We start from the raw sequence: 25,857 nt of genomic DNA on the forward strand, positions 1-25,857 counted from the left end.
AAGAACACCCATACAGAACATCAGCTAAGCTAGGAAAGGCAAAACTGATTGGGCTTGTTCTGAAAGTCGATCTGTGTCAATCAGAATAATGGTCTTTATAATGCTATATGATTAAGTCTAATTTCTTAAATATGAGGAAAAATGAACTTTGCAATTATTTTTAAAAATCTTTTCATTTCTTAGCCAGTGTGAAAAGGCAAAAAACAAAACAAAAAACACAAGACTTTCCCAAGATTAGGGGAAAATGACCTCACTGTTAATATTCATCTGCTGAGAGCAGTTATGGGACCCATGTCAGGAATACATGCTTCAAATAAGATGGGACTTGAGAATTGCTGAGAGACTTCAGGAACATTCTTTAACTTCGTGGGGCCTCAGTTACCCCACCTTTAAAGGGAATAGTAACAGCAATAGTACCTTGGAGGATTTCTGTGATAAAATGAGAAATGTTTGTGAGAAATACACAAAATATTGGCTTACTAAAAGATGTTACGAGGCAAGCAAGTACGCCTGTTTTCATTCAATGTTTATTATTTCAAAGGCAAAGTTTCCATATAGATTAAGGCCTTCGTAACATCTAAATACCTTTTCTAGTTCTTATTGGATGAAGATAAGAAGGATGGTTGGAGGCTTTGTAAGGAATACCTTTCTCCTCTGCTCCCCTCTCACTCCCATAGGCTGGTAGCAGCTGATTTCACTACCTCAGATATGCAAATTGATGCCACCTTCCGGTAGCCACTTTTGCCACAGCTGACTTATTTGTTGGGTGGTGAGGAGGGGAGCGGGCAGGATTAGGCGAGGGTTAGTAGTTGGGATTTATTGGTCTTGGAATTCAACCATCCGATGTATTTGTTTTCCTGTGTCTATTCCCTTAAGTCTGCAGGCACTGTCTAGTAATTTATAGTTTTCAGCGGCATCCCAGGGGACAGGACACCTTGGCCTTTTTATAATCACTCTAGAGTCCCAAAGCAGAAAGGAAAAAAGTTAACGATCAGCTATGCAAAGGCTTGTGGGGATTGCTCAAAGACAGGCGATTTTCACTTTACCGGAGTTACTAAAGGACTTCAGGAGAAGGATCCCGCCCCTGCAGGAGGGTTTGTGGTTGAAAAAGCAGGAGAGCGAGCGCTCAGGTGCGCCTCTGCAGCTTGACTGGGTTCCACAAGCCCAGTGCGACTTATTAGCTGCTTGCCGCCCACTGACACTTTGGCGGAGAACTGGAGGAGGCGCCCAGTGGGCTCCGGGTTCGGCCAGGAGCAGGGCGTTTCAGAGGAGCCGGTCTGGGGTTTCCCAACCCAGGCGATCAGGATAGGCAACAGCCAAGAGAGGCGCTCAGTTGCTTTGCACCCTCCTCCCACCTCGGTTCTGTCCACACCCACGGGCGCCCCGCCCCCTCGGCCTTATAGAGGGGACTCGGCACCTCGGCGCGCCCTGGAGCCAGAAGTTTCCCGGAGAGGAAGGCGCGGCTGCCTCCGGGGCCAGTGAGCCCTGGCGCCGCCGCGGCCGCGGCCCCAGTAGCGACATAGGGCGGCGGCTGCGCCCCGCACCATGGAGGGCAGCCCAGCCACAGCCGCGGTAGCCGCCGACCTCCGCCGCCATCCGCGCCGCGTCTGCCCCCTCCCGCTGCGGCTCTCTGGACGCTATCCCCTCCTCACCTCGAAGCCAACATGAAGGAGACCCGGGGCTACGGAGGAGGGGGTGCCCCCTTCTGCACCCGCTTCAATCACTCCTACACAGGCATGTGGGAGCCCGAGCGTTCCGCCGAGGCGCGGGGCAACCTCACGCGCCCTCCAGGGTCTGGCGAGGATTGCGGATCGGTGTCCGTAGCCTTCCCGATCACCATGCTGCTCACCGGTTTCGTGGGCAACGCACTGGCCATGCTGCTAGTGTCGCGCAGCTACCGGCGCCGGGAGAGCAAGCGCAAGAAGTCCTTCCTGCTGTGCATTGGCTGGCTGGCGCTCACCGACTTGGTCGGGCAGCTTCTCACCACCCCGGTGGTCATCGTCGTGTACTTGTCCAAGCAGCGATGGGAGCAGCTCGACCCGTCGGGGCGGCTCTGCACCTTCTTCGGACTGACCATGACTGTTTTCGGGCTCTCCTCGCTGTTCATTGCCAGCGCCATGGCCGTCGAGCGGGCGCTGGCCATCAGGGCGCCGCACTGGTACGCGAGCCACATGAAGACGCGTGCCACCCGCGCTGTGCTGCTCGGCGTGTGGCTGGCCGTGCTCGCCTTCGCCCTGCTGCCGGTGCTGGGCGTGGGCCAGTACACCGTCCAGTGGCCCGGGACGTGGTGCTTCATCAGCACCGGGCGAGGGGGCAACGGGACTAGCTCTTCGAATAACTGGGGCAACCTTTTCTTCGCCTCTGCCTTTGCCTTCCTGGGGCTCTTGGCGCTGACAGTCACCTTTGCCTGCAACCTGGCCACCATTAAGGCCCTGGTGTCCCGCTGCCGGGCCAAGGCCACGGCATCTCAGTCCAGTGCCCAGTGGGGCCGCATCACGACCGAAACGGCCATTCAGCTCATGGGGATCATGTGCGTGCTGTCAGTCTGCTGGTCTCCGCTACTGGTAGGTAGTTCCAGGGTTGGGGAAAGTCAGGATGCGTGTGCGACTAAGCGGGAACCTAAGACTTTTCTAAGTGCTAAGTGGCAGCACCTGCAGGGGTGTGTTTGCAACCGCAGAGCGCTGGAGTGTCCTCTCCTCCTATCCGCGCCTTCTTGGTTACAACTTCAGAGTTGAGCTCCTCACTTAGCTGAGCGCCTTCGAAGAGCCAGGGTTCGCATTACGCGCTGGTTATGAGCACATAGAGATCACAGGGCTGCTTACATTCTAGTCGGGGAGGAGACAGGATATGTCACTGAAATGACACATATGCAGAGATAGAGGTTTGTCCTGGGTGCATTAAGAGCAGAATGGCTATGATAACTGCAGCCTGGTACTGTGAGGGTTTTCTTTATTTCAAATACCTCTCTCACGTTAACGAGATTTTCAGTCTGCAACCCCAGACAGTCACAGCCCTCCTGCGACGTATGGGTAGCCTTCAAGGTTCATTTTTGATGATGTAGGAGAATGAAAGATGAGAGTTTCCTCCTCAGCCCTTCGGCATGGTGCTTGGCTCTCTAGGAAGTGCCTAAACGATAGTCAGTGGGATCAGGAAACCCAGCAGGCCAGCATTTACTTACCCTTGTAGCAATCAAGCAGGTTTTGCTAATCCTGAGAGAGGAGGTAGAGGTTTCTCCATGTCCTAGCTCCTCACACCAGAGCAATGCAAAGGAGCAAGGGATGTTTGCAAAGGCTCTTTGTCCAACACTTGACCTTACATGATATTTTTGAGGTTTTTTGTCTGTGTTACTTTTAGCTAGAAATGTCCGTGTGTAAGTGCTGTTTACTTATTCTTGAAGAATGGATGCTTACTTAGGCCCTGGGGAGTCTGGGTTAATAGATGTTGCAGAAAGAGCGATTTGCTCACTGTCACAAAGGTATAACCAACTATATGTATTACACAATTGTGAAAAACCTTTGAAACACATGAACACAGTTTTTTTTTTTTTTTCCTAATTGTGGTAAAATATATTACATACAATTCAGTATTTTAATCATTATTGTGTGTACAGTTCAGTGGCATTAGGCATTAAGTATGTTGACTTTTTTGTGTGCTATATATACTTTTAAATACCTTGCATTTGAAAACAGAAATGTAATTTCTTTCACCTGGTTTGGTAGATTGGAGCACAAACCTTGGTTCCAAATCAGTGACATGAGGGGACAAGGAGAGTTATGTTGAGACGTAACTGCCTACAAGTCGCCGTATGGTCACAGTTCTTTATTCCAGGAGTTGGAACTCAGGCTGATGTCATCACTATGGCTTATCAAAACCAGCACCAGTTTTAGATATACAGTATTTACTTTTATGACTCAGGAATGGGGTGTACAGGAGGCCAACTAGGAAGGAAGAAAGAGTTCTAAATAGTAAACACTTTACTAAAGTGTGGTAATTAATATAACTTTAAAGACAAAAGGGTATCTGAATGTTTCACAAGTGTCGTTTGAGCCCCACATCGTTGAGTTTGCTGTATCACATGATTTATATCCTAGGGGGAAAAATGCAGTTAAATCAATTGAACAAAATACCCACACAGTTAATCAGACTTATAATTTATTGTTTGTGTATTTTGTTTTTAAGTCAAAGAGAAACCATGTAGTGTGTTTTTAATGTAGACATTTTAATTCTAGTACCGAGAGTATGGTGGCCTCAGAAAGAAAGTAGGTCAATCTTGAAAACTGTAATTTAGGATGGCCAAACGCACTCTTTCAAGAAAGACTATTTGAAACTAGTCTTACTTAATTTCAGTTTATTTTCATTTGGATAATACTAATTGATTTATAGCATTTTACTGCACACTTTATTAATTCAATTATACAAACATTAAACAAAATAAATTCAGCGTGTGATCTTATCAAAAAGGAGTTTTTTTTTTTTTTTTTTTTTTTTTGACACAGAGTCTCACTCTGTCACCCAGACTGGAGTGCAGTGGTGACATCTCAGCTCCCTGCAGCCTCCACCTCCCAGGTGCAAGTGATTCTCCTGCCTTAGCCTCTGGAGTCACTGGAATTACAGGTGCCTGCCACCACACCCGGCTAATTTTTGTATTTTTAGTAGAGATGGGATTTCACCATGTTGGCCAGGCTGGTCTCGAACTCCTGACCTGAGGTGATCCACCCGCCTCAGCCACCCAAAGTGCTGGGATTACAGGCATGAGCCACTGTGCCTGGCCTAGGAGAAATTGGAACTTTTAAAAGAAAATGCTTCCATCAGCTGGGCACGGTGGCTCACGCCTGTAATCCCAGCACTTTGGGAGGCCAAGGTGGGTGGATCATTTGAGGTCAGCAGTTCGAGACCATCCTGGCCAACATGGCCAAACCCCGCCTCTACTAAAAACGCAAAAATCAGCGGGGCATAGTGGCATGCGCCAGTAATCCCAGTTACTCAGGAGGCTGAGGCAGGAGAATTACTTAGGCTGGGGAGGCAGAGGTTGCCGTGAGCCAAGATTGAGTCACTGCATTCCAGCACAGGTGACAGAGCAAGACTCCATCTCAAAAAAAAAAAAAAATCTCCAAATATCTTCAAGAAGATTTACTGTACAAAGTTGGAATTATTTCAAAGAAAAGAAACTGACAAAGCTGCTTTCTTAATAGAGAATTGTAAGAACGAAAACACTAGAATTTAGTGAATTGAATTTTCAGCATATTAGTGTTAAAATGAGATTAACGCTGTTTTTTCTAACTATGGGTATAATATAGATTTCCTGTTAGCATATGTTAAGTTGGGTATAGGATACTGTTCTAATTGTCCAAACTTTTTACTTGAAAGGACCCTGAGTATATCCTGGAAGATAATCATGACTATAACAAATATTCAGTTGTTACTGCAGGAAAACTTGATAGGACAGAAATACCATAATAAGAAAATGTCCCAATTGCTACAAGTTCCCACTACATAAATACTTAAATAGAGGCTTATGTATCCTTAAATAAAAGCTTTGTTTCCTTTTTCTTTTTCTCTGAAACTTTGCAAAATACAATATAAAATGTGAAATTCAGAGAGTACAGTGGAAAACGATGTCACCATGATAGATGATCTACAGTTTTTAGTTACTGGTTATTGAAGACATCACATTGTCATTCTGTTGCAATCAGCCAGTTGATTCAGCAATGCAATCTATTTGACTTTTATCGTTATTGTTTTATGTTTTATGAATGATGCTCACCATAGCTCAGTTGTTTGACATGATAGCTAAATTTCCAGAAATGGGAATAACCTTAGGATTTTGTTCAAAGGAAGCTGTGAGTACATTTTGTACTTTTATAACTTGGCACTCCCAAACAGGTAGAATGTGGCTAATACTGTAAGCTATCTCAAAAACAGTAAATATAAAGCCAGCTATGAACATTGTGAAAAGTGAGGTATGAGCAACAGTTTCTCATCATCAATCTTGGAACTGGATAAAAGCAGCCTTAGAAACTTTTGCCTTTAATCTTGAACCAGTGAATTCCCTGCTCAGTATCCACAAATACAAACAGAGATTTTCAGTTCAAGAAGATGTTTCACAATATAGTTGTGAATTTTTTTGTTTTAGTTAAGAATCACTGATATATTTTGACAAGTGAAATTTGCCTTTAATATGCCACATGTGGTAGATATGTATGATGAATTATTTTCAGAAATAATGTTGTTTTACAGCATATGAAAGTATTATTCAATTGCTAATCTCTTCTGCCACTGACTTTCTGCCATATTCAGGATGTTGTTTCAGAGAAAGTGATTAAACCTATGAATCCACATTATAGGAAAAATATTCTACAGTTTTTCTCTTTTGAAAAAGGTGTGAAGGTCAACAAAATATTCTATGAGTATAAAACTGATTATATTATAATCTGTTCAGAAAAGCAGAATTTCCACATTTATGAATGAAATATTTAAAGAACCCTAATCCAAGACAGGATGTAATTAATGCCTTTGGCTTTCAGAAAAAAGTCAATCTGAATTTGCCAGAGGAGATTTCCAGGAAGAGGTGAATTGGCATAACCTGACTTCATGACTTCATGACTGAGACCAAGTGTGTCCGCAAACCCAGCCCAATGAGAACAAAGGGTGCACACTAGATCAATGGGAATTATGTTTTTAAAATGTTCAAGAGAATAAATTTAGATGGTTAGTCCCTGAATGACAAGATGAGGACTTCACTCTTTTTAGTTTATCAAAAAGAGCCAAGAATTAAACACTTCTTAAGCCATCACCTTTGAAGAAATTCACATGGTCTGAAATTGTAATATAATTGTGAGTCACTGACCCTTCTCTTTTGAACAACCTGTGAAGGTCAGCAACTAAAATATAAAAGTTTCCACAGGTTTAGTTTTCTGGGACTAACACTCAGGAATATGTTACAGGCATCTGTAACAGACTATGATTCATCTGAGGGTGCAGAGGGGTGGTAGGTGAGGGGTACTGGGTGCTAAGTTTCAGTTTTTAGTTCTGCCCTTGCACTGCAGTAAAGAAATGCAGGGAAGTCCTCCCTAAAACTCTTTACATCTGTGTAACACTTTTGCAACCTGCCAGTGTTCCACATTTATCTCATTCATGCCTCGCAACGCTAAGATCTACAACTGTAACATGTCAAATCCTTACTCTCCCATTTTTTCCAATTGCTTTACAAAAAGGAAGGAAGTTTGTATGTCAACTCCTGACAGCTGTGCTTCTTGAGAGTCCATAGACAATCTCTCAAGTCCTCCTTTTCCCTAGAAAATTCCAACTTTCATAAAGATGGTAACCAATGAAGGAGCCTAATTTTGGAGGGGGGTTCCTCTTATATCTTGTCCCCTAAGTTTATGGCAACATTTTACTGTAAACATAGTACAGTCTCCGACCTACGATTTTTCAACCTCATGATGGTGTGAAAGGAATGCACATTCAGTAGAAACTATACTTGGAATTTGGAATGTCGATCTTTTATCAGGCTAGTGATATGCAATATGATACTTTTTGGTGATGCATGCACAGCTCCCAGTTAGCCACACAAACACAAGGTAAGCAACCAATACTCCACAGTGGACTGTGTTGCCAGATGATTTTGCCTACTTGTAGGCTAATGTCAGTGTTCTGAGCATGTTTAAGGTAGGCAAGGCTAAGCTATGATGTTCAGTAGGTTAGGTGTATTAAACATATTAAATGCACCTTTGACCTTACAATATATTCAACTTACAACATTTTCAACTGACAATGAGTTTATCCAGATGTAACCCTGTTGTAAGTTGAGGAACATCTGTAATTGATTCTTATACAGAAATGACAGTTGGACGGCATATGACTGAGATACATACAACATGGAATTTCTCTGTGAATTCCTGCACCATGCTCTCTTTACACAGAACACTTCTTTCTCCATTTTTCATTGCTACTTTACCCCTCAACCATTCAGCAATATCTACCAAGCACCCACCTCTCTTGGATTGGCTAAGATCTCAAGTTAGAAGCCATTTTCTAGCAAAGCCTTCCTTCATCCTCTGTAGGCCGTGGTTGGGTGCCCTGACCTTTTGATCTCATGATACCCCACAATTTCCTGTCACAGTCTGAGACACACTTCATTGGAGACATTGATTTTTGTCTTTCTGTTCTTTTAGTTCTGCCAAGGTCAAGTACAGTGTCTCTTATTTTTTTGTTTCCTAGAAACTATCAAAATTACTTGCCACATAAGGTCTGCCCAATATGTGCTTATTGACTGAATACTTTTTTTTTTCTTTTGAGACAGAGTCTCGCTGTTGCCCAGGCTGGAGTGCATTGGCATGATCTCGGGCTCACTGCAACTTCTGCCTCCCGGGTTCAAGTGATTCTCGTGCCTCAGCCTCCTGAGTAGCCAGGATTACAGGCGTGCGCCACCACTTGCCCAGCTAATTTTTGTATTTTTTTACTAGAGACGGGATTTCACCACGTTGGGCAGTTTGGTCTCAAATTCCTGTCCTCCTGTGATCCGCCCGCCTCTGCCTCCCAAAGTGCTGTGGCATTACAGGCACTGCACCAGCCATGACTGAATACTTCAGCAACCAAATCAGAAGACAGGGTCTGGCCCCATGTAGATAAGCAATTAGTTTTTGGCCTTAGACAATTCACTTGATATCTTCATGAACCCTCCCCTCCACACCCCTCCCTTCCTCTTTCTCTGTCTTTCTCTTTCTCTTTTTCTCTCTCTCTTTCTTTCTTTCTTTTTTCCTTCCTTCCTTCCTTCCTTCCTTCCTTCCTTCCTTCCTTCCTTCCTTCCTTCCTTCTTTCCTTCCTTCCTTCCCCTCCCCTCCCCTCGCCTCCCCTCCCCTCCCCTCTCTCTCTTTCCCTCCCTCCCTTCCTTCCTTCCTTCCTTCCTTCCTTCCTTCCTTCCTTCCTTCCTTCCTTCCTTCCTTCCTTCCTTCCTTTCTCTTTCTTTCTTTCTTTCTTTCTTTCTTTCTTTCTTTCTTTCTTTCTTTCTTTCTTTCTTTCTTTCTTTCTTTCTTTCTTTCTTTTTCTTTCTTTCTTTCTTTCTCTCTCTCTCTCTCTTGAAATAAAAATGCCTACCCAGCTCATTTCACAGTATTAGAATGAAAACCAACAAGATTAACATATGTGAAAACAATGGGGTAGTATACACTACTATGAAAATACTTTATTACTGAGTCCTTTTAGCAAACTGGGAATATTCCTTCCATATGAGGAATACCACTGTGATGTTTTACTAGATAGTAATATTGACTGTTGTGTTGAGATAGACCTTTCTCCTAGCAAACTGGAGAAAAGAGGCAAGTAGTGTTTCACAGTTTGATTAGTTATAGTTCACTGGGGAAAAAATGTGGTAGAGAATGCAACTTTCAAAAAGAGAAAGAAAGAAAAATGGTAAACCAAGTGTGCCTAACTTGTTTTTTATTTTTTATTTTTTGAGACAGTCTCACTCTGTCGCCCAGGCTGGAGTACAGTGGTGTGATCTCGGCTCACTGCAAGCTCTGCCTCCCGGGTTCATTCCATTCTCCTGCCTCAGCCTCCTGAGTAACTGGGACTACAGGCACCCACCACCATGCCTGGCTATTTTTTTTTTTGTATTTTTAGTAGAGACAGGGTTTCACCGTGTCAGCCAGGATGGTCTTGATCTCCTGACCTCGTGATCCGCCCGCCTCAGCCTCCCAAAGTGCTGGGATTACAGGGTGCCTACATTTTTATGAGGTATTGTAATTCATCCCTCCTTCCCTTCCCCTGCCACCATCTCTCCTCTGCATTCTCTCAGCCCTATAATCTATTCCCTTTTACAGCTTCTAGTTAGCTCTCTAACTCCAAAACACACTGATCCCATTTCCCCTTTCCCTTACACCCGAGGGAGGGGTTAGTACCTTGTGTCCTGAAGACCTCTGTCACAGGTCTGGAATGCTCTTTTCTGCTCTGTGGCCCTGAGAAAGGGAGGACTCATCTGCAGTGAGCAGTTCCCCTCCCCACCTGAACAGTCACTCCTCTGTGTTGGAGTTAACTGTGGGTCTTGCTAGCACCCACATCCTCTCGTGTGAGCTCTTTCCAGTCAGGGTCTTCTTCCTGTTATCCTATATGTGCACAAACCTGTTCTACGGAATCTTGAGTTGAACTAATTATGCATCTAACTGTTGTCTAGGATTAAGTCATTCTGCAAATTTCTTGAGAGAGTCTCTCCCTCAGTTGTCTTCATCTTTTCACAGGCAGTTAGAAATGTTGGGGCTGAACAGAACCTCTGCTGCTGACTGACAGCCCAGAATTGAATTTACACAAGCCTTAAATCAGACCAAAGTGTGTGAATCATAGAGTTGTAAACTGCTTCACATAGTTTGACCAGGTCCTGACAACACATTAATATTATTTGCAGCCTGCAAATAGCACAATATGTTATTTTCCTATCCAGCGGCCTTCCGAGATATTCTCTGGGACGACATTTTTAAGGAGGACATTTCAGTGACTCATGTGGGTGCTTACTTAAAATCCAAATATTATTTTAGCGAACTGATTTTATGATAGATATTTGAAGGATCATCAATCTAAAATGAAAAATGGTAGCAGAAATGGAAGAAGAGGCTTGAGTATTTCCACTTTATATTAGAAAAAAGAAAACACCTACTAATTTAGGCAAAAGTTGTGCAATGTAAATACAAGATAAATTCTCCACCAAATACCACTACTGTGTAAAAACTCTTGGCAATATAAAAACAAAAGGCCATGTTGGAACTGGAAGCTTATTTATTTCAAGCAATAATTGGTCCCCAAATATTAAGTGTAATTTAAAACATATACTTTCCACTAATTTTTGTTATATCCTGAAAGTAAATTTGATTTGTATATCTTTTTGTCTCTCTTTCTGAATACATTATAAATGTCATTTTCTATGGTTGAGAATATGCTGCTGTTGTGATTCATAAAAATTTGGAAAAAAGAAGTATGTGACTAATGTTGAAAAAGATGAAAGAATGATTGTAAAAGATTAGATTCATTCTAAGAAATTCACAAGACAGTAAAGTGGAGCACTAATTGTTGTTTGATATATGAAATTTCACTGGAAATGTCCTGCTACCAACAACCTTATTTGGGTCAGAGCTTCTGGCAGATCACACACTTGCATATTTCCCCAAATAGAAGAATGCCTCAACAGCCAGCTCCTCAGCCACGGAGTAGCATCAGTGATTAAGTGACCCCTGACTTGTGAGGACTCCTCTCTGCTTCATAAGAAGAACAGAAGAAAGTTATTAAAGAAGCAAGTGAGTGCCACAGAGAGAACAAGGCACTAGATGGCAAGAGACCTGGATCTGGTCATGGGCTTGCCATGCGATTTAAGTCACTTTATCTTGCCGAACTTCCCTTTTCTAATCGGTAAGATAAAACGATAACGACTCTAATCTTCCTTTCAGTTCTCCCTTCCTGTAGCTCTAAATAGATTAAATGGTCCCTATTGGACATACTATTTCAGATATTTGGGGGGAATACCTAAAGACTTATTAGGAAGAAGCAAAGAAATGTATGCAAATGGACAAAATAGATCATACATTCTTTTATCCAATGAGTCTATAAATATTTATTGAGAGCTTGTTATGTGCCTACCACTCTCATCACTCTGGCAATACGGTGGTGGCCAGCACTGATTCATGTAGCTATACAGGTTAAATAGTTACGTTGCTCAAGAGAGTGTTATTCACATTATATTGTAAGATAATGACAATCTTTGGAGTTGAGCAGTAGGCAATCTGTGCAGCTCTACGTGGTAGCGTCGATGGTAAACCAAATGGAATGCTGTCTTCCTTCACGTAGCTTTCAGTCTATTAAGGTAGACAGGCAGTAGATAATCAGTCATTCCAATAAGCAAATTTAAGTCTGATGGGTCTTACTGTGGTTGCCCTTACTACCACACATGAGATTGGCCTCATGTGAGCAGGACAGTGCTGGTCCACTGCAGCGTGATGGCCCTAATGGAACATGCTTGGCCCCAAATGTACTGGGTCTGTGCTTGGACTCCATAATTAGGGAGCACATTAATTCACACCTATGACTCCAGCTGTAATGCTCAGCTGCAGTTCTCCAGAGCACAAATACTGCTAGAGCGAGTACATGGACTCAAAGGGCTGCTGACCTCAGGCCACATGCTGCTCTAGAATCAGCCTTACCTCTTGGGTCATTAGGCTCTGGCTGGTACTCAGATTATCTCCTAACAAATGTGTCTTTCCCTTTCTTTTATTTTTTATTTTTAATTAATTTATTTTATTTTGAGATAGGGTCTTGCTCTGTCACCCAGGCTGTAGTACAGTGGTGTGATCATAGCTCAATGCAGCCTTGAACTACTTGGCTCAAGTGATCCTCCAGCCTCAACCTCTGAGTAGTTGTACTATTAGGTGTGCACCACAACGCCCAGTTTTTCCCATTCAGTAAGTTTGCTTTGAAGGCTTTTATGTCTTTTCCCTGTAGTTAATGTGGCCAAATCCACTCTGCTCCAAGTTTCTTAGCTTCAAATCTTGAGAGAAGAGGTTCAGTTTCTCAGTCTCCTCTTTCACAGAAGGCCCTGGGCCCCTGAAGCACTGTCTGCCTCTTCCCATGTGACCGGCAGAGTCTATACCACAGAGTGTTGTGTGGGTTTTCCTTTGTCATACCACGCAATTTCCACTATGTAAAGCTAATGATTCTAAATGTACCAAAATAAGTAATTCTTCTGAAACTTCTGCTCCAATGATATTTGCTCTGCCCACTTGACCAGAGAAGCGCAGATGGATGCTGGCATACCTTTTTATACATCCAAAATGAGCTCTTTATGGAGGCAAGAGAAAGATGCTTTGGGAAAGTGTCAAAGAAGATCTCCTATTGGTGCATTGGGGTTAGGGAGGGCATCTCTGGGAAAAAGGTCACTGATGATGAGTCTTGCAAGATAAGACTTCAAGGAAGACAGAGCAACATGTGAAGGTGTCAGTGTAGGAATATACTGGAAGCATTGGAGGAACTGAAAGAAGGCCAGATGGATGGATTAGAGTGAGCAGAAAAGAGATTGCCTGCAAAGCCAGTTAGGGAGGGAGGCAGGGCCAGATAATTCAAAACCTTGTCATTTTTGTTTGGGAGTTTAGATTTCTACCACAAGTACAATGAAAAACAACTGAAAGCTGTAGGCGAATGATTTGGTCTGCTTTATGTTTTAAGGAGACCACTTAAGGTTGCTTAATGGATTAGATGGGTAGAGCATCAGAGCCCTCGAGTACTGAGGACAGACGGAGATGTAGAGACATTAATATAAAGAAAAACTTTCTTCCTTAAATGTTGCTTTGAAAGAGGAGTGGGAAGTAGCTTGGCCTAGAATTGGTGAGAGAGGGGAAGCAGCAGTGAGTCTGTGCAGATGCACCACAGAAAACATTAAACAGGATGTGCTGGGAATGGTAAGCAGATCTTTTTTTGTAGAAGTACCTTTGAGAATGTCAAGAACTATAGATAGAGTCAAATAGAGACCGAAGGGAAAGGGAGAAACACCTAAGTAGGTTGCTTAAGATTAGGAATGAGAATTTGTATTTCATTTTGGGCAAGTTGTATTGATTTTCTATATTTGTAAAATAAGAGAGTGTGAATTATAAAACCTGAATTCACAAAGCCCATTTAGGTAAACAACTCATCTAATATTTGATATCTTTCTAGAATATTTTTAGTGAAATTGTTTCAGCTTTGTTGAACACCCTTAATAATAGGAAATTTTTTACTTTTCAAGAGCTCTAGGAATTTTCTTAGAGCCAGGATTGTGCCGGGCTCTTTCTCACACATAGTTTTTAAAAAATTTCTTACAATAACCCTATGAGATAGGCATTTTTGTCGCCAAAGTTATTGATAATGACAAAAACTAAAGCTGAGAGGAATTGAGTGATCTGGTCAAGGTAGCAGAGCTATTAAGTGGACAGGCTGGGACTGAAAGGGCCAATAAATTTTCAATAAAGAAACAAAGCTGAGAACCATTTAGAATTCATTTGTCCTTGTTTCCTCCATGCCATGATGCCTTAGAATACCCCAACTGAACTTGAGCTGTTCTTTCTATTAGAAAAATTCATTTCCCTTATATTGAGTGAGTCACAATCTGTCCTCCCTTTTGCTTCCACCCTTCGGTGCTAATACTAGCTCTTGGATTAGTTAGAACAATACTAAATTCATTTTTATTTTATTATTATGTTTTATCACAAAGAGGTTAAATTTTTTGCTGACAACTCAGTAACTGCATACATACTTTATTGCACAAGTTTTAAGTGGATCAACAATTATATTAGCAATGTAAACTCATGTTCATTTACATTAAACGACTGACCTAGATTCTGGTGCCTTTTGTGCCAGGTACGTTAGTAAATATGGCAGACATAAAGGGACTTAGCTACTTCAATTTATGTGAACAGAAAATAGCGTATATATTGGCCGGGGGCGGTGGCTCAAGCCTGTAATCCCAGCACTTTGGGAGGCCAAGACGGGCGGATCATGAGGTCAGGAGATCGAGACCATCCTGGCTAACACGGTGAAACCCCGTCTCTAATAAAAAATACAAAAACTTAGCCGGGCGAGGTGGCGGGCGCCTGTAGTCCCAGCTACTCGGGAGGCTGAGACAGGAGAATGGCGGGAACCCGGGAGGCGGAGCCTGCAGTGAGCTGAGATCCGGCCACTGCACTCCAGCCTGGGCAACAGAACAAGACTCCGTCTCAAAAAAAAAAAAGAAAATAGCATATATGTCATCTTATAAAATACCTGTTATGTCAAATCCAGGAAAATCAATAAATGACAAAAGGAACACTTTAAAAGAAAATTTAGCGATAAAAATGTTAGATTAAAATATTAGGTTTAAAAAACTTAACAGCTGGACTTAGGAACAAGAAAGCATACACATGTTGGGAATTTTTAAGAAAAGGTTCCCATATTCCACTTCAGAATTATGACCGTATTCCTAAAAAATAATTCTGGGTTTCTACAATGTCTTCCCTACTAGTATAAATCATTGTTTTGTAGTTATTAATATGGTAACTCACATAAATGAGTTTTAAAATAACATTCTTCTCACTCAAAATAAAATAAGATAAAACTAATATCACCTCCACCAAATTACAAAGAAATCCTATCAAAATGCTGGCCAGATGAATCCAGATACAGACACATCAGAACAATACTAAATTTACTTAAAGACATCTTTCATTTTTAAAGTTTTTAAAAATTTTTAAATATAAAAATACTATACCTAATGCTAGTTATACAGAGTAGTATTACTAATGCAGCATTATATTATTAGGTAGTGAAGAGATCTACTACGCTTATAGGCAGAAAAATAACAAAAAATTACCTCGACCGTGGCAGAGGGAGGAACCAGGATTTATAATTTATTTAGGAGACACTTATTGAATACTGATTGCGTGTGAGGTAGTGCCACAATGACGTGACCCTTGTCTTCAAGGAATGTGTTGTCTTTAAAATGATTGCCTGGAGAAACTTGAAATTGACTCAAAAAAAAAAAAGCAACAGCATTTTCCGTCTTTAATTTTCAATAAAGAAACAAAGCTGATAACCATTCAGTATTCATTTAGCCATGCATGCAATCAATATTTGTTTACTGAACCCATATAATGTGTCAGCCACAGTTCTAGGTGCCGGAAATATAGCAGTGAATTAGGCTAATTTCATGCTCTCAGGGAATTAGCATTCTAGTAGAAGGAGAGAGGCAATAAATAAACTAGAAGTCTGGTGATTGTGATAAATACCATTAAGAAAATGAAGCAGTGTGCCAGAATAAAACCAGAAGCATCCTTCTGGCAGCTGTGTGGAGCTGGATTGCAGAAAGGTATGAATGGGAGCAGGGAGACCAGGTAGAAGGCTGTTGAAGTCATCCAGGTAAGAGGCGGTGACAACTGGCATTGGAGTGGAGAAGTGCACATATTCACATAATGTTTTGGAGACAGAGTTTACCAGACATTTTGAAATTTCTCTAATCCCTGTCCTATGACTCTGACAAGGCATAGAACCTCTCTCTTCCTCTCCGAGCCTTTGGTTTTGAGGTGGCCAGCTATCTACATATGGCTTTCCATTTGGCTCCCCAAGAAGGAATTGACTGCTCTAAGCTTACAAAACTAGGAAGGGACAGAATTTGGAGGTAAATTTGATCTAATAGATGTTATTTCCATTTTTCTGAGACATGAATCAGAACAGTCACATAAAGACACAGAAGTTAGCAAAGTTTGCTTATAAAATAATAGAATGTCATAAGAATCGTGATCCCCAGAAGATCTGGAGCATGCTGATTTCCAGGCTAGGTCTCAGAAGAAACTTTCTGTTGTCGTTGTTCTTTTTAAACGGGCTCTGGTTATTGTTGGCCTCTTTTTCTCCTAAACGGAGAGCAGTTCTCAAGTTAATACTCCCTACTTTTAAAATCAGGATTGTTTGGCTGCAAATGACTGAAAACTAATGCAAACTAGCTTATACAAATAAATAAATACATAAAAATAAACAGGTAGGGGGAGTTGCTTGATTCACTTAAACTGCAGGAGCATGAAGAGTGGAGGCGGGCTTATAGAAGATTGAAGCCAGGACTGTCTCTTTCTGAGCCACTAACTTCAGCTTCTTGCTGTGTATCACAATCCCCACTTCAAGGCTCTGCTCCTAAGGAACCAGTCTAAGCCATAGCTTTGCAGCTCCTTGGCTAGGCCTTGTGTTCTTTTTTCAAAGCTTCAAGTTAACAAGTTTATATCTGCGGTCTACATGTGAGATTTTAATTTTGCTTTTATAATAATACAATATTTTACTGAATACATCATCTTGAAGCACTGTTTAGACATCATCGATTTTTTTCTATTGTTTTGTTTTATAAATACGAGAAACAGTCATAGATGACAAAGTTCCATTTTCAAAGAGTGGTATGAGTTTTCTAAGCTATGAGGAAAGATTCAGGCTCAGAGAATTGTCCAGAAGTAAGAGTATAATGAGAGGTGTCATTATAAGATGAAAATCTCACAAATACTCCATTAACACCATAGTGAGATGACTAGAGAAGAAAAAAGAAGTTCTCTCTTGATTTTTCCATAAAGGATGAGCTGTGGTCTGGGTTTTATGTTAATCTGGCAGCCAGCTTTTTCTTTATAAATCAGTGGCTGTGCTAACGGCCAACATGCTGGGCGGCAGACTTTTGAAATTATTTAATGGTAGTAATTTTCTCCAAGAATAGACTAGGGATTTGCCTGGATCCAAAAGTAAATTTCTTAATACTAGCTTTTGTTCTATAAAAGACATTAGGAACATTTTGAAATTATTTTCTCTAGCGTCTATTTCTGATTAAATTTTGCTACAGATCAATATCAGGAAGCATGGAATATCTTCTGACTTCAGAATTCTACCCTCTTCCTTAGACGTGGTTCTGGGTTGCAAACAACCAACTGTGACTCCAAGTGCAAAGGGTCTATGTAGAAGGGTTTCGGGAGCTCACAGAGTCCAGAGAAAGCTGGCAGGTCAGGTTTGGAAAACAGGCAGGACCCAGGATGTTCTTGATGATGAACTTCAGGCTGCTCAGCCAAAGTCCTGCTGGAAAAATGTTTGCTGCATGCCACTGTGATGAATCCAGTGTCTAAAAACCCCCTTCTTCTTTGTGTTATGCTCGTAAAATTCAAACTTCTATTGCCAGCCTGACTGCTCTAGCTTGGGTTATTTACCCCCATGCTATAACAAAGGATGAAGGTTCAGGCACCTCCAGCACTTGGTTTATGACATATGTGCTAGGATTTCTCTCCCACCCAGAATACAAAGAAACGGTTATCCAAAACTGGGTTATTAATAATAAAAGGTGGAGGTTCATTTTTACCATCTATCTAATTTATTCTTAGAAACTTTATAATAGTAACATTTCTGAAGCCTTGTGCACATGTGCGTGTGTGCATGTGTGTGTGCATGTGTGTGTGTGTTTTCCTGCCACATATCTGTTGGGAAATTGGGGTAGCAGTGAGACTGGTGGAGCGCAAACTGAAGAGAGCCACAAAAAATAAAAGGACTTCTATTTACTGAATGCCTATTATGTGCAGGTACATATTTGACAATTACCCTTTCCATATGTTATCTAATTTAACCTTCACAACAATTTTTGAGTTTGTTACTTTTCATTCCCATGTTTCAATTGCAAATGATAAGACAGAAAAGATTTGATAACTTTCCCTAATCATATTCCTAGTAATGGGTAGATCTTAGGCTTTTTTACGCTATAATGCTATGTGTCACATTGTTTCTCTCTTTCTTATTAGTTTATAAAAATATTTTCAAGTCACTTCATTGAAAATATTGTACAAAAAAGAATAGATGGATTGAGAATAGTAAAAAAAAAAAAAAATCACAGAAATGATCTGCATCATATAATTATGGTGATGATTTCCTGTAGAATATCTATTGATTCATCAACTGATTGACCTTTGTAGGACCTTGAGTATCTAGGGAACATATTCTGAAAATCCCTGTAGAAGGTGACAGGAGCTTTCACTTGTCTGACAGTAACTTGTTAAATGATTCCATTCACCATGATACCTGCAGTTTAGGAGGTGTTTTTGTAAAGGTGTGGCATCAATTTTATTTACTTCTGTGTGTCTTTTAGGCTTACAACATTCACATTCAGTGATAAAGTTTTACTAGGCAAACATTTTTCAGCTAGTACAAATCACATATATTATTCTTTTCACTAAACTATTTATAAAACAAATAAAACTGTATATTGAGTTCTTCTTGCTTGGTGGGAAAGTGTTTGACTACAGTCAAAATTAGAAACTTTGTTTTGACAGCTCTAAAGCCTCCAGTATGATCCAGTGCAATTGGGATTCTTGCAAACCTGCTTTCATCTTTTTTTTCTTGTAATTATGGAAAAGAGAAAGAGCCTTAGAGAACCTCAGTGTGACCACAGTGACTCTCTAACATGGAATTCAGGCATGTTACTGTAGTAGCCTCTCACCCAGATTAAAAGGCTTCAGATTCCCAAGATCTTGGATTCGGCCACATTCACCACTGTACCATTTTTTTTCATCCCTACCCCAGCATCCTTACCTTCAGTGATAAAAATCAGTTTGTAGCTCTTATAATGATTCACTCAATTTCACACTCAGAAATATGGACTGTGTCTCAAATACCTACAAAGCATCTGCTGTTTTGGGAGACAGGAGTTCCTCTGAACCTAGAAACTTATTTATTTATTTATTTTATTATCATTATTATTATTATTATTATTATTTATTTGAGATGGAGTCTCACTCTGTCACCCAGGCTGGAGTGCAGTGGCGTCATCTCAGCTCAGTGCAACCTCCACCTCCCAGGTTCAAGTGATTCTCCTGCTTCAGCCTCCAGAGCAGCTGGGATTACAGGCGTGTGCCACCACACCCAGCTAATTTTTGTATGTTTAGTACAGATGGGGGTTTCACCATGTTGGCCAGGCTGGTCTCGAACTCCTGACCTCAAGTGATCTTCCCACTCAGGGCTCCCAAAGTACTGGGATTACAGGTGTGAGCCACCACACCTGGCCATAGAAACTGATTTAAATGCCCTTCCTCTTTACTCCATAGTGCCTGTGCATACTTTTACACTTAATTATGCACAGTTATAATTACGACAATGAGGATGATTGGCCTCAACAGACAAATGCTTGTTTTATAATTCATGCGCATTGTATTTCACAGATATAATTTCATTTTGTTCTATTGATGACAACTTGAGGAGACCCTATCATCTTCGTTTTCAGAATAGGAAACTGGTTTTGAGATGTTAAGTAACTTTCCTGGGGTCAAATCCAGATCTGCCTGATTTTATTGCCTGCGTAATTAGCCACTAAGCTTTATGGCCTCCCTCTTGTTTATATCTATTTGTCTGATTCAGTTTAAATTATAAACTGCTTAAAAGCAGAGATCTTGCCTTATTTGTCAATAAATCTTCCTGTCCCAAAGCAATCACTCAATAAATGATTGTGGAATGAATGAAGAAGGGAAGTGTAATTAAGTGAAAAGGACACTAGATTAGGAATAAGAAGATCAAGGTATAAATCCTAGCTTTAAGAGTTTTACATATATTAGATGTTTTTTAATATTCACATAAATCTTGAAATGTAAGTGACATTAATTCCTGTTTTTTATTTTATTTTATTTTACTTTTTCACTAGCTGAGTACGCAACTAGCTTTAAGGCCACAGATGATAAATAGTGTTGAGTGAATCATACTCAAATCTTTTTCATTCTAAAGCCGTTAATCCAACTTGAAGCTAATGAATCATGGGTACTATTAATACAGTAAAATTTGTTAGTATTTAAGATAATAGTACATGTTTTTCTCTATTCTCTACTTTTATTGTTTCCACTTTGTTGTTAGTAACAAAAATTCTAGGGAAGATTTAAACATACCTTTAGGGTAGACAATTATAAGAGAGACAACATTGTTTTTATAATGGAAGAGAGAAGTTAATTGGAAGCAATGGGAAGGAGCACAAGAAAATAGTTGCTCTAATGCCTGGTGTTTAAAGATGGAAAAAATGAAAGGGATATTTGGAAAGGTGCCCTGGGGATAACAATTAAACATGAGGAATTTCAGCAACAATAGGGAAACATAGTAAAAAATAAAAAACAGAGGAAAAAACATAATGCTGCAAAAGATGCTCAGGAGTCTCACTATATTTATGTTGCCCTCAGTCATTATTAGAGATGATGTAATGTAGTGGTTTGGGAGAAAAAAAACATAACAAATCCAAAGTTAGGGCAGACTTCAGAGTTGGTTAATCCCAAAGCTCAGCATCATCCTCTAGGACCAAGGTTTGCCCCATCTCTCTTTCGCAGTACAATGTTGGCCTCATCCTACAGCTTGTTCTCTGCAAGTGGTAGTAGAGATGCTAGTACGTGCTTCCCGGTTAACTTGTAGCAGGAGAGAGAAACTGTGTTTTTCTATGACTTTCTTTTAAAAATGAGGAAACTGTTGGATCTCATTAGCTAGTATGGGGTCACATGATTATCCCTAACCCCGGCACATTCCTGTAGCTAGGGATGGGCTCAGCCCTGAAGCACATAGGATTCAATGAAAATAACTATGTCGATGAGCAGGGGAGATGGAAGAATGGACACTGGGTAGGTGACCAATAGTGGACGCTGCGCTGATGATACCTATGCAGTTTAATTGATAGAATAAAGGTGGGAAACCCTCAAAAAGAATAAAGCACTGAAGTTTCATCTATACAACATAGTAGCCACTAGCCTTATATGGTTATTTGCCTCTTAAAATGTGATTAATACAAATTGAGATACTTTAAATGTAAACTACATAGCAGAGTTTTAAGATTAAATACAAAAGGTAAAATGTAAAATATTGCATTAATAATTTTTATATTCAGTACATGCTGATGTAACATTTCAGATATATCAGATAAATTAAAATTCAAAATGTTTCTTTTTACTTTTAAAATAAATCTGGCTACTAGAAAATGCAAAAGCATGCATGTGCTGCAGATTTGTGGCTTGAATTACATTTATTTTGGATAGTGCTGCATTAGACTGATGATTTTCCAGTTGTTTTAACCGGGGGAACTATGTCAATACATCTTTTTAGAGAAATAGATGAAAATAGAGCTGTTCTGGTTAAATGAGATGGGGAACCGGATAGTTCCAAGTCTCAATAGATCTATTTGCCAATTCCTGCAAAACCATTCTTGAAAATATCTACTTCGGCTTGGTGAAGTGGCATAAAATCTTTTGTTTTTAATTCCCGTGTTTTGGGAGGCCAAGGCAGGAGAATCACTTGAGGCTAGGAGTTCAAGACCAGCCTGAGCATTGTAGGGAGATGCCTGTCTCTACAAAACTTTAAAAAGAAAAAAATTAACCTGGCTTGGTGGCACATGCCTGTGGTCCTAGCTACTAGGGAGGAACCCTTGAGCCCAGGAGTTTGAGGCTACAGTGAGTAAATTATGATGGCATTACTGCCCTCCAGCCTGGGTGACAGTGAAACCCGGTCTCTTAAAAAATACTAACAAAAGAAACTTACATCAAATGTAGGATTTTAGGTGAATTCACCAAAAGCATTTTCCCTATGATAGTTGTAGGAACTGTTTTATTATTACTTGTTTAAGATCTTCCCTAGAAAGGCAAGTAGTGCAGTAAGAATTGCTTTCATTGGGCTCACACATTAAGGACAGAGGGAGTCAATGGAGTTGGGATCTGTTTATCTTTTTGTAGGAGCTTGGGAGCCTGTGATCCTCATAGGAGTTAAGCATTTGAGTCATGGTAGGAACAGGTTTCTTCCTCATATTTGCTTCCTTCTTGTTATTATTTTCTTTGCTGTTGGACCAACCCAGAATATAGAGGAAAAGTTATCCAAAATTGGGATATTAATAATAAAAGGTGGGGGTCCATTTTTACCATCTATCTAATTTATTCTTAGAAACATTATAATAGTAGCATATTTTTGAAGCCATGTCCAACAGCCATGTCCATGACCAAAGTCCAACAGCAAAGTAAATAATAATATAGTATTAATCTAAATAATATATTAGTAATAATACAGTATTAATCCAAATAAATCAATAGAGGAGACAAAAGCAGCATAAGGGGGTAAACATAGAAGATGAACACATTATAATTTTCTATTTTCCTGCATCGCATACAATACAAATTGTGTCTTATTCAAACTTCCTTCAAACCTGGTATAAAATTGTAAGTGCTAACCATTATTTAAGTTAGATTTTAAAGTCTGATTTCCTGAAAAAGAAAAGAAACATTTTTTTAATAAGTTTTGGAAACTAAAGTTTACAATGAGTAATATGAATATCGCATGCCACTTGCTGGTTTTCAGCTGCCACCTATGTGTTGCTTCCGTTTGTAATACATAACATCCAAATAATAGCAAAACAGGAAGTAGTACTTACATAGCACTTACATAGGTCAGGGACTGTGAGTATTACTCAGTCCCTATTTACAGTCAACAGGATGAGAGTTAGCTGTAAAGAAAGCTGGTAAATTTAGCCAGGGGTGTGTTTCGTGTTGGGAAAAGGAAAATGAATGAATATGATGTTAGGAAGTTCCTGATGCCAATACTGAGTACAAGCCTAACTCTGGCAGAGAATTTTGCAAGTGCTCAATTAAACTGTTACTGATGTGTTATCTCAGATTCTGAGGGATATTTTAAATATTTATTATAATATAAGCAAGGGCTGAGTAATCACACAATGCCAGATTCACAACTCAAGTAGCTGAAAGTGTCACACAATAGCATTGCTTTTTCTGTAACATTAAGAACAGTCTGTGATTTCCTAATCATGACAGGAAGTTTGGCCTTCAATGCCTCAACCTTTCCAAAGAGAGCCATGTTAACTGGGCTTCACCCACAATTTTGCTGCTTGACTCTTGTGAAGGGAAAAAGTTGCAACCAAATATTTCTGGTGACTTTCTCTCCTCTTGGGGCTACCAAGTAGCAGCATTGAAGACATTCCTGCAACCCACTCACCTCACGGATATGCATAGTCTCTTATAGTAAGTATAATATAAGCATTAGTTGCTGTTTTGTTGTTATTATTCTTCAGATGTTAAGTATAAGATATGGTCTTATATTTTTGGGCAAAACTTCTATAAGCAAGGAGTGCTAGAATCATATATAACACTTTTACAGTAATAAAAGGACTTTTGACACTAAGTATTAAAAATTTAATGGTATCCTCATTAAAGACTGTGTTAATATGCATAACATCTTCTTTTTTTTCTTGGGCTATATTCTTAAATAAATGTTATTAGATAAATAGCTAATAAAATATCTTCTTATAGATTCAATATATTTTATTTTAAATACTTGGTTCTCCTTTCATTCTATAACCCCAACTTACCAGCCTCAGGGTTACTACTGGCTGTCATCTGAACACCAGAACATTCCACTTAAAATCATGAGTGATAAGAAGATGTGCTTATAGTCCATTAGCACCTAGTTTGAAGCTGTTATCCTGGCTAATTATAATAACAAGAAGAAAGGAAAAAAAGAAAGGAAGGAAGGAAGGAAGGAAGGAAGGAAGGAAGGAAGGAAGGAAGGAAGGAAGGAAGGAAGGAAGAAACGAAGAAAGGAAGGAAGGAAAGAAGGAAAGAAGAAAGGAAGGAAGGAAGGAGGAAGGAAGGAAGGAAGGAAGGAAGGAAGGAAGGAAGGAAGGAAGGAAGGAAGGAAGGAAGGAAGGAAGGAAGGCAGGCAGGCAGGCAGGAAGGGCCTGGAGTCTTGAAAAGGGTTGAATGTTGTTAGATATGTCCATTAGATGAAAACTCTAGAATTTGTACCCCCAAACGGGCAGGATGCACTGTACCCTTGTTCTCATTCACTTAGTTGTTAATTCAAAAACTATTTATTCATCTGCTGGGCTTGGCCCTTGCTGTGATATACCTAAAATATAAGATAGAATTGATCCCTACTCTTGTAACAATGTTCGATTATTGAGAGAGACCAACAATTAAAAACAAGCAGCAAGATAAAATGTAGAGAAGTAGAGAATTATGGGAATCCATATGAAAGGCTTGCTTTTGTCAAGGGAAATATCAAATAAATTGATGTTTCAAGACTGTGCACAAAATATGTCAGAATTTTTCAAGTAAAGAAAAAGAGGATGAGAGTTTTAAGACTTCCAGAGATCCACATTCGTAAAGCCTCAAAAGCAAGAAAGAACTGTCACTTTTAAACACCTGCAAGAAGTTCAAGGTAATTGGATTATTGATGCATGAGGGTAAGAAATGGTGAGAACTTAGGCTAGAGAACACAACAGGTACTCACCAAGTAAAGAGGAGCCTTGAGTTTAAGTGTTTGGACTTTATACTCAAGGCAATGTGTATAAATTAAGGACTTTTTAAAGTGGAATAAGAAGATTAAAATTTCATTTTACAAGCATCTTTTGTAAGCAGCAGCATGGGCCAGGCCAGATGGAGGCCAACAAATCATATCATAGATGATTATGATAGTTCAGACAAGAGATGATGGAGGCCTCAGTTTATGGTCAATTGGGGGTGTAAATCAGAGAAGTGATAGATTTAAAAAAAAACATAAGAGGTTAATTGGAGACTTCATGATTGATTGGATGTGAGGAATATGGTGAATGTGGTGGAAGGTGGAGAGAGACAGAGAAGTAGAGCAAGATACACACAAATGAATCAAGGGTAACTCCCAGGTTTCTATTTTAGAGATGAGGATTTACTGTGATAGGGAAGATTAATGTAGAAACACCTTTGAGGAAAAAGATAAGAATTTCCGTTTTGAAAATGTTGAATTTGATGTAAGACATTTAAATAAAGCCATGCAATAGCAGCTAAACTAATCCATTTGGAACTCAGAGAAAAGGTATGGCCTATAGCACATAAATGGGTTTTGAAGCCATTGAGATGAAAGACCTCACCTAGTCAGTTTATCCACAGTAAGAAGATGAGGCTCCCTAAGATACAATTCATAAATGCTAACATATTTTGAGAGAGAGAGAAACAGGAGCATATAAAGGGGACTGCAGAGGAATACCCAGAAAGGTAGCAGGAAAATTAGTAATAAAATCAGAACAAATGGTGACCCAAATATTAGAAAAGAGAATGTTTCAAGAGACAGCTACATTCAATTAGGTCTGACGTTACAGACAAGTAAGACTGTGGTGTTGATTCTGCAACCTTGTTGGTGGTCTTGGGAAGAGCCCTGTCTGAGGATTTGTGAACACAGAGGTCAGGCTGTAGCAGGTTTTGGAATAAGTTTAAAGATAAGGATGGTAGACACCTCTTTTGGGGAATATGGCTATAACTTCTGGGGCAGTCTATATGTAGGTAGGTGAGAATACCACAGCGGTTTTATTTTCTCAAG

At 40.1% G+C, this 25,857-nt stretch overlaps 1 protein-coding gene across 4 annotated transcripts in view; it reads left to right on the forward strand.

Moving 5' to 3' along the window:
- The first annotated feature begins 1,434 nt into the window (after positions 1-1,434).
- The window catches only part of PTGER3 (prostaglandin E receptor 3), a 212,381-nt gene continuing 187,958 nt past the window's right edge, over positions 1,435-25,857 (forward strand). For all 4 annotated transcript variants that reach the window (XR_004060415.1, XM_030942471.1, XM_030942469.1 and 1 more), the window contains exon 1: positions 1,435-2,564. Coding sequence is in view for 3 of the 4 variants with exons in the window: in XM_030942471.1 (XP_030798331.1) it covers positions 1,665-2,564 (900 nt within the window). In the remaining variant the exon portion in view is untranslated. The remainder of the gene's footprint in view (positions 2,565-25,857) is intronic.

The sequence above is a fragment of the Rhinopithecus roxellana genome, chromosome 12 (genome assembly GCF_007565055.1).
Source record: "Rhinopithecus roxellana isolate Shanxi Qingling chromosome 12, ASM756505v1, whole genome shotgun sequence".
NCBI lineage: Eukaryota > Metazoa > Chordata > Mammalia > Primates > Cercopithecidae > Rhinopithecus > Rhinopithecus roxellana.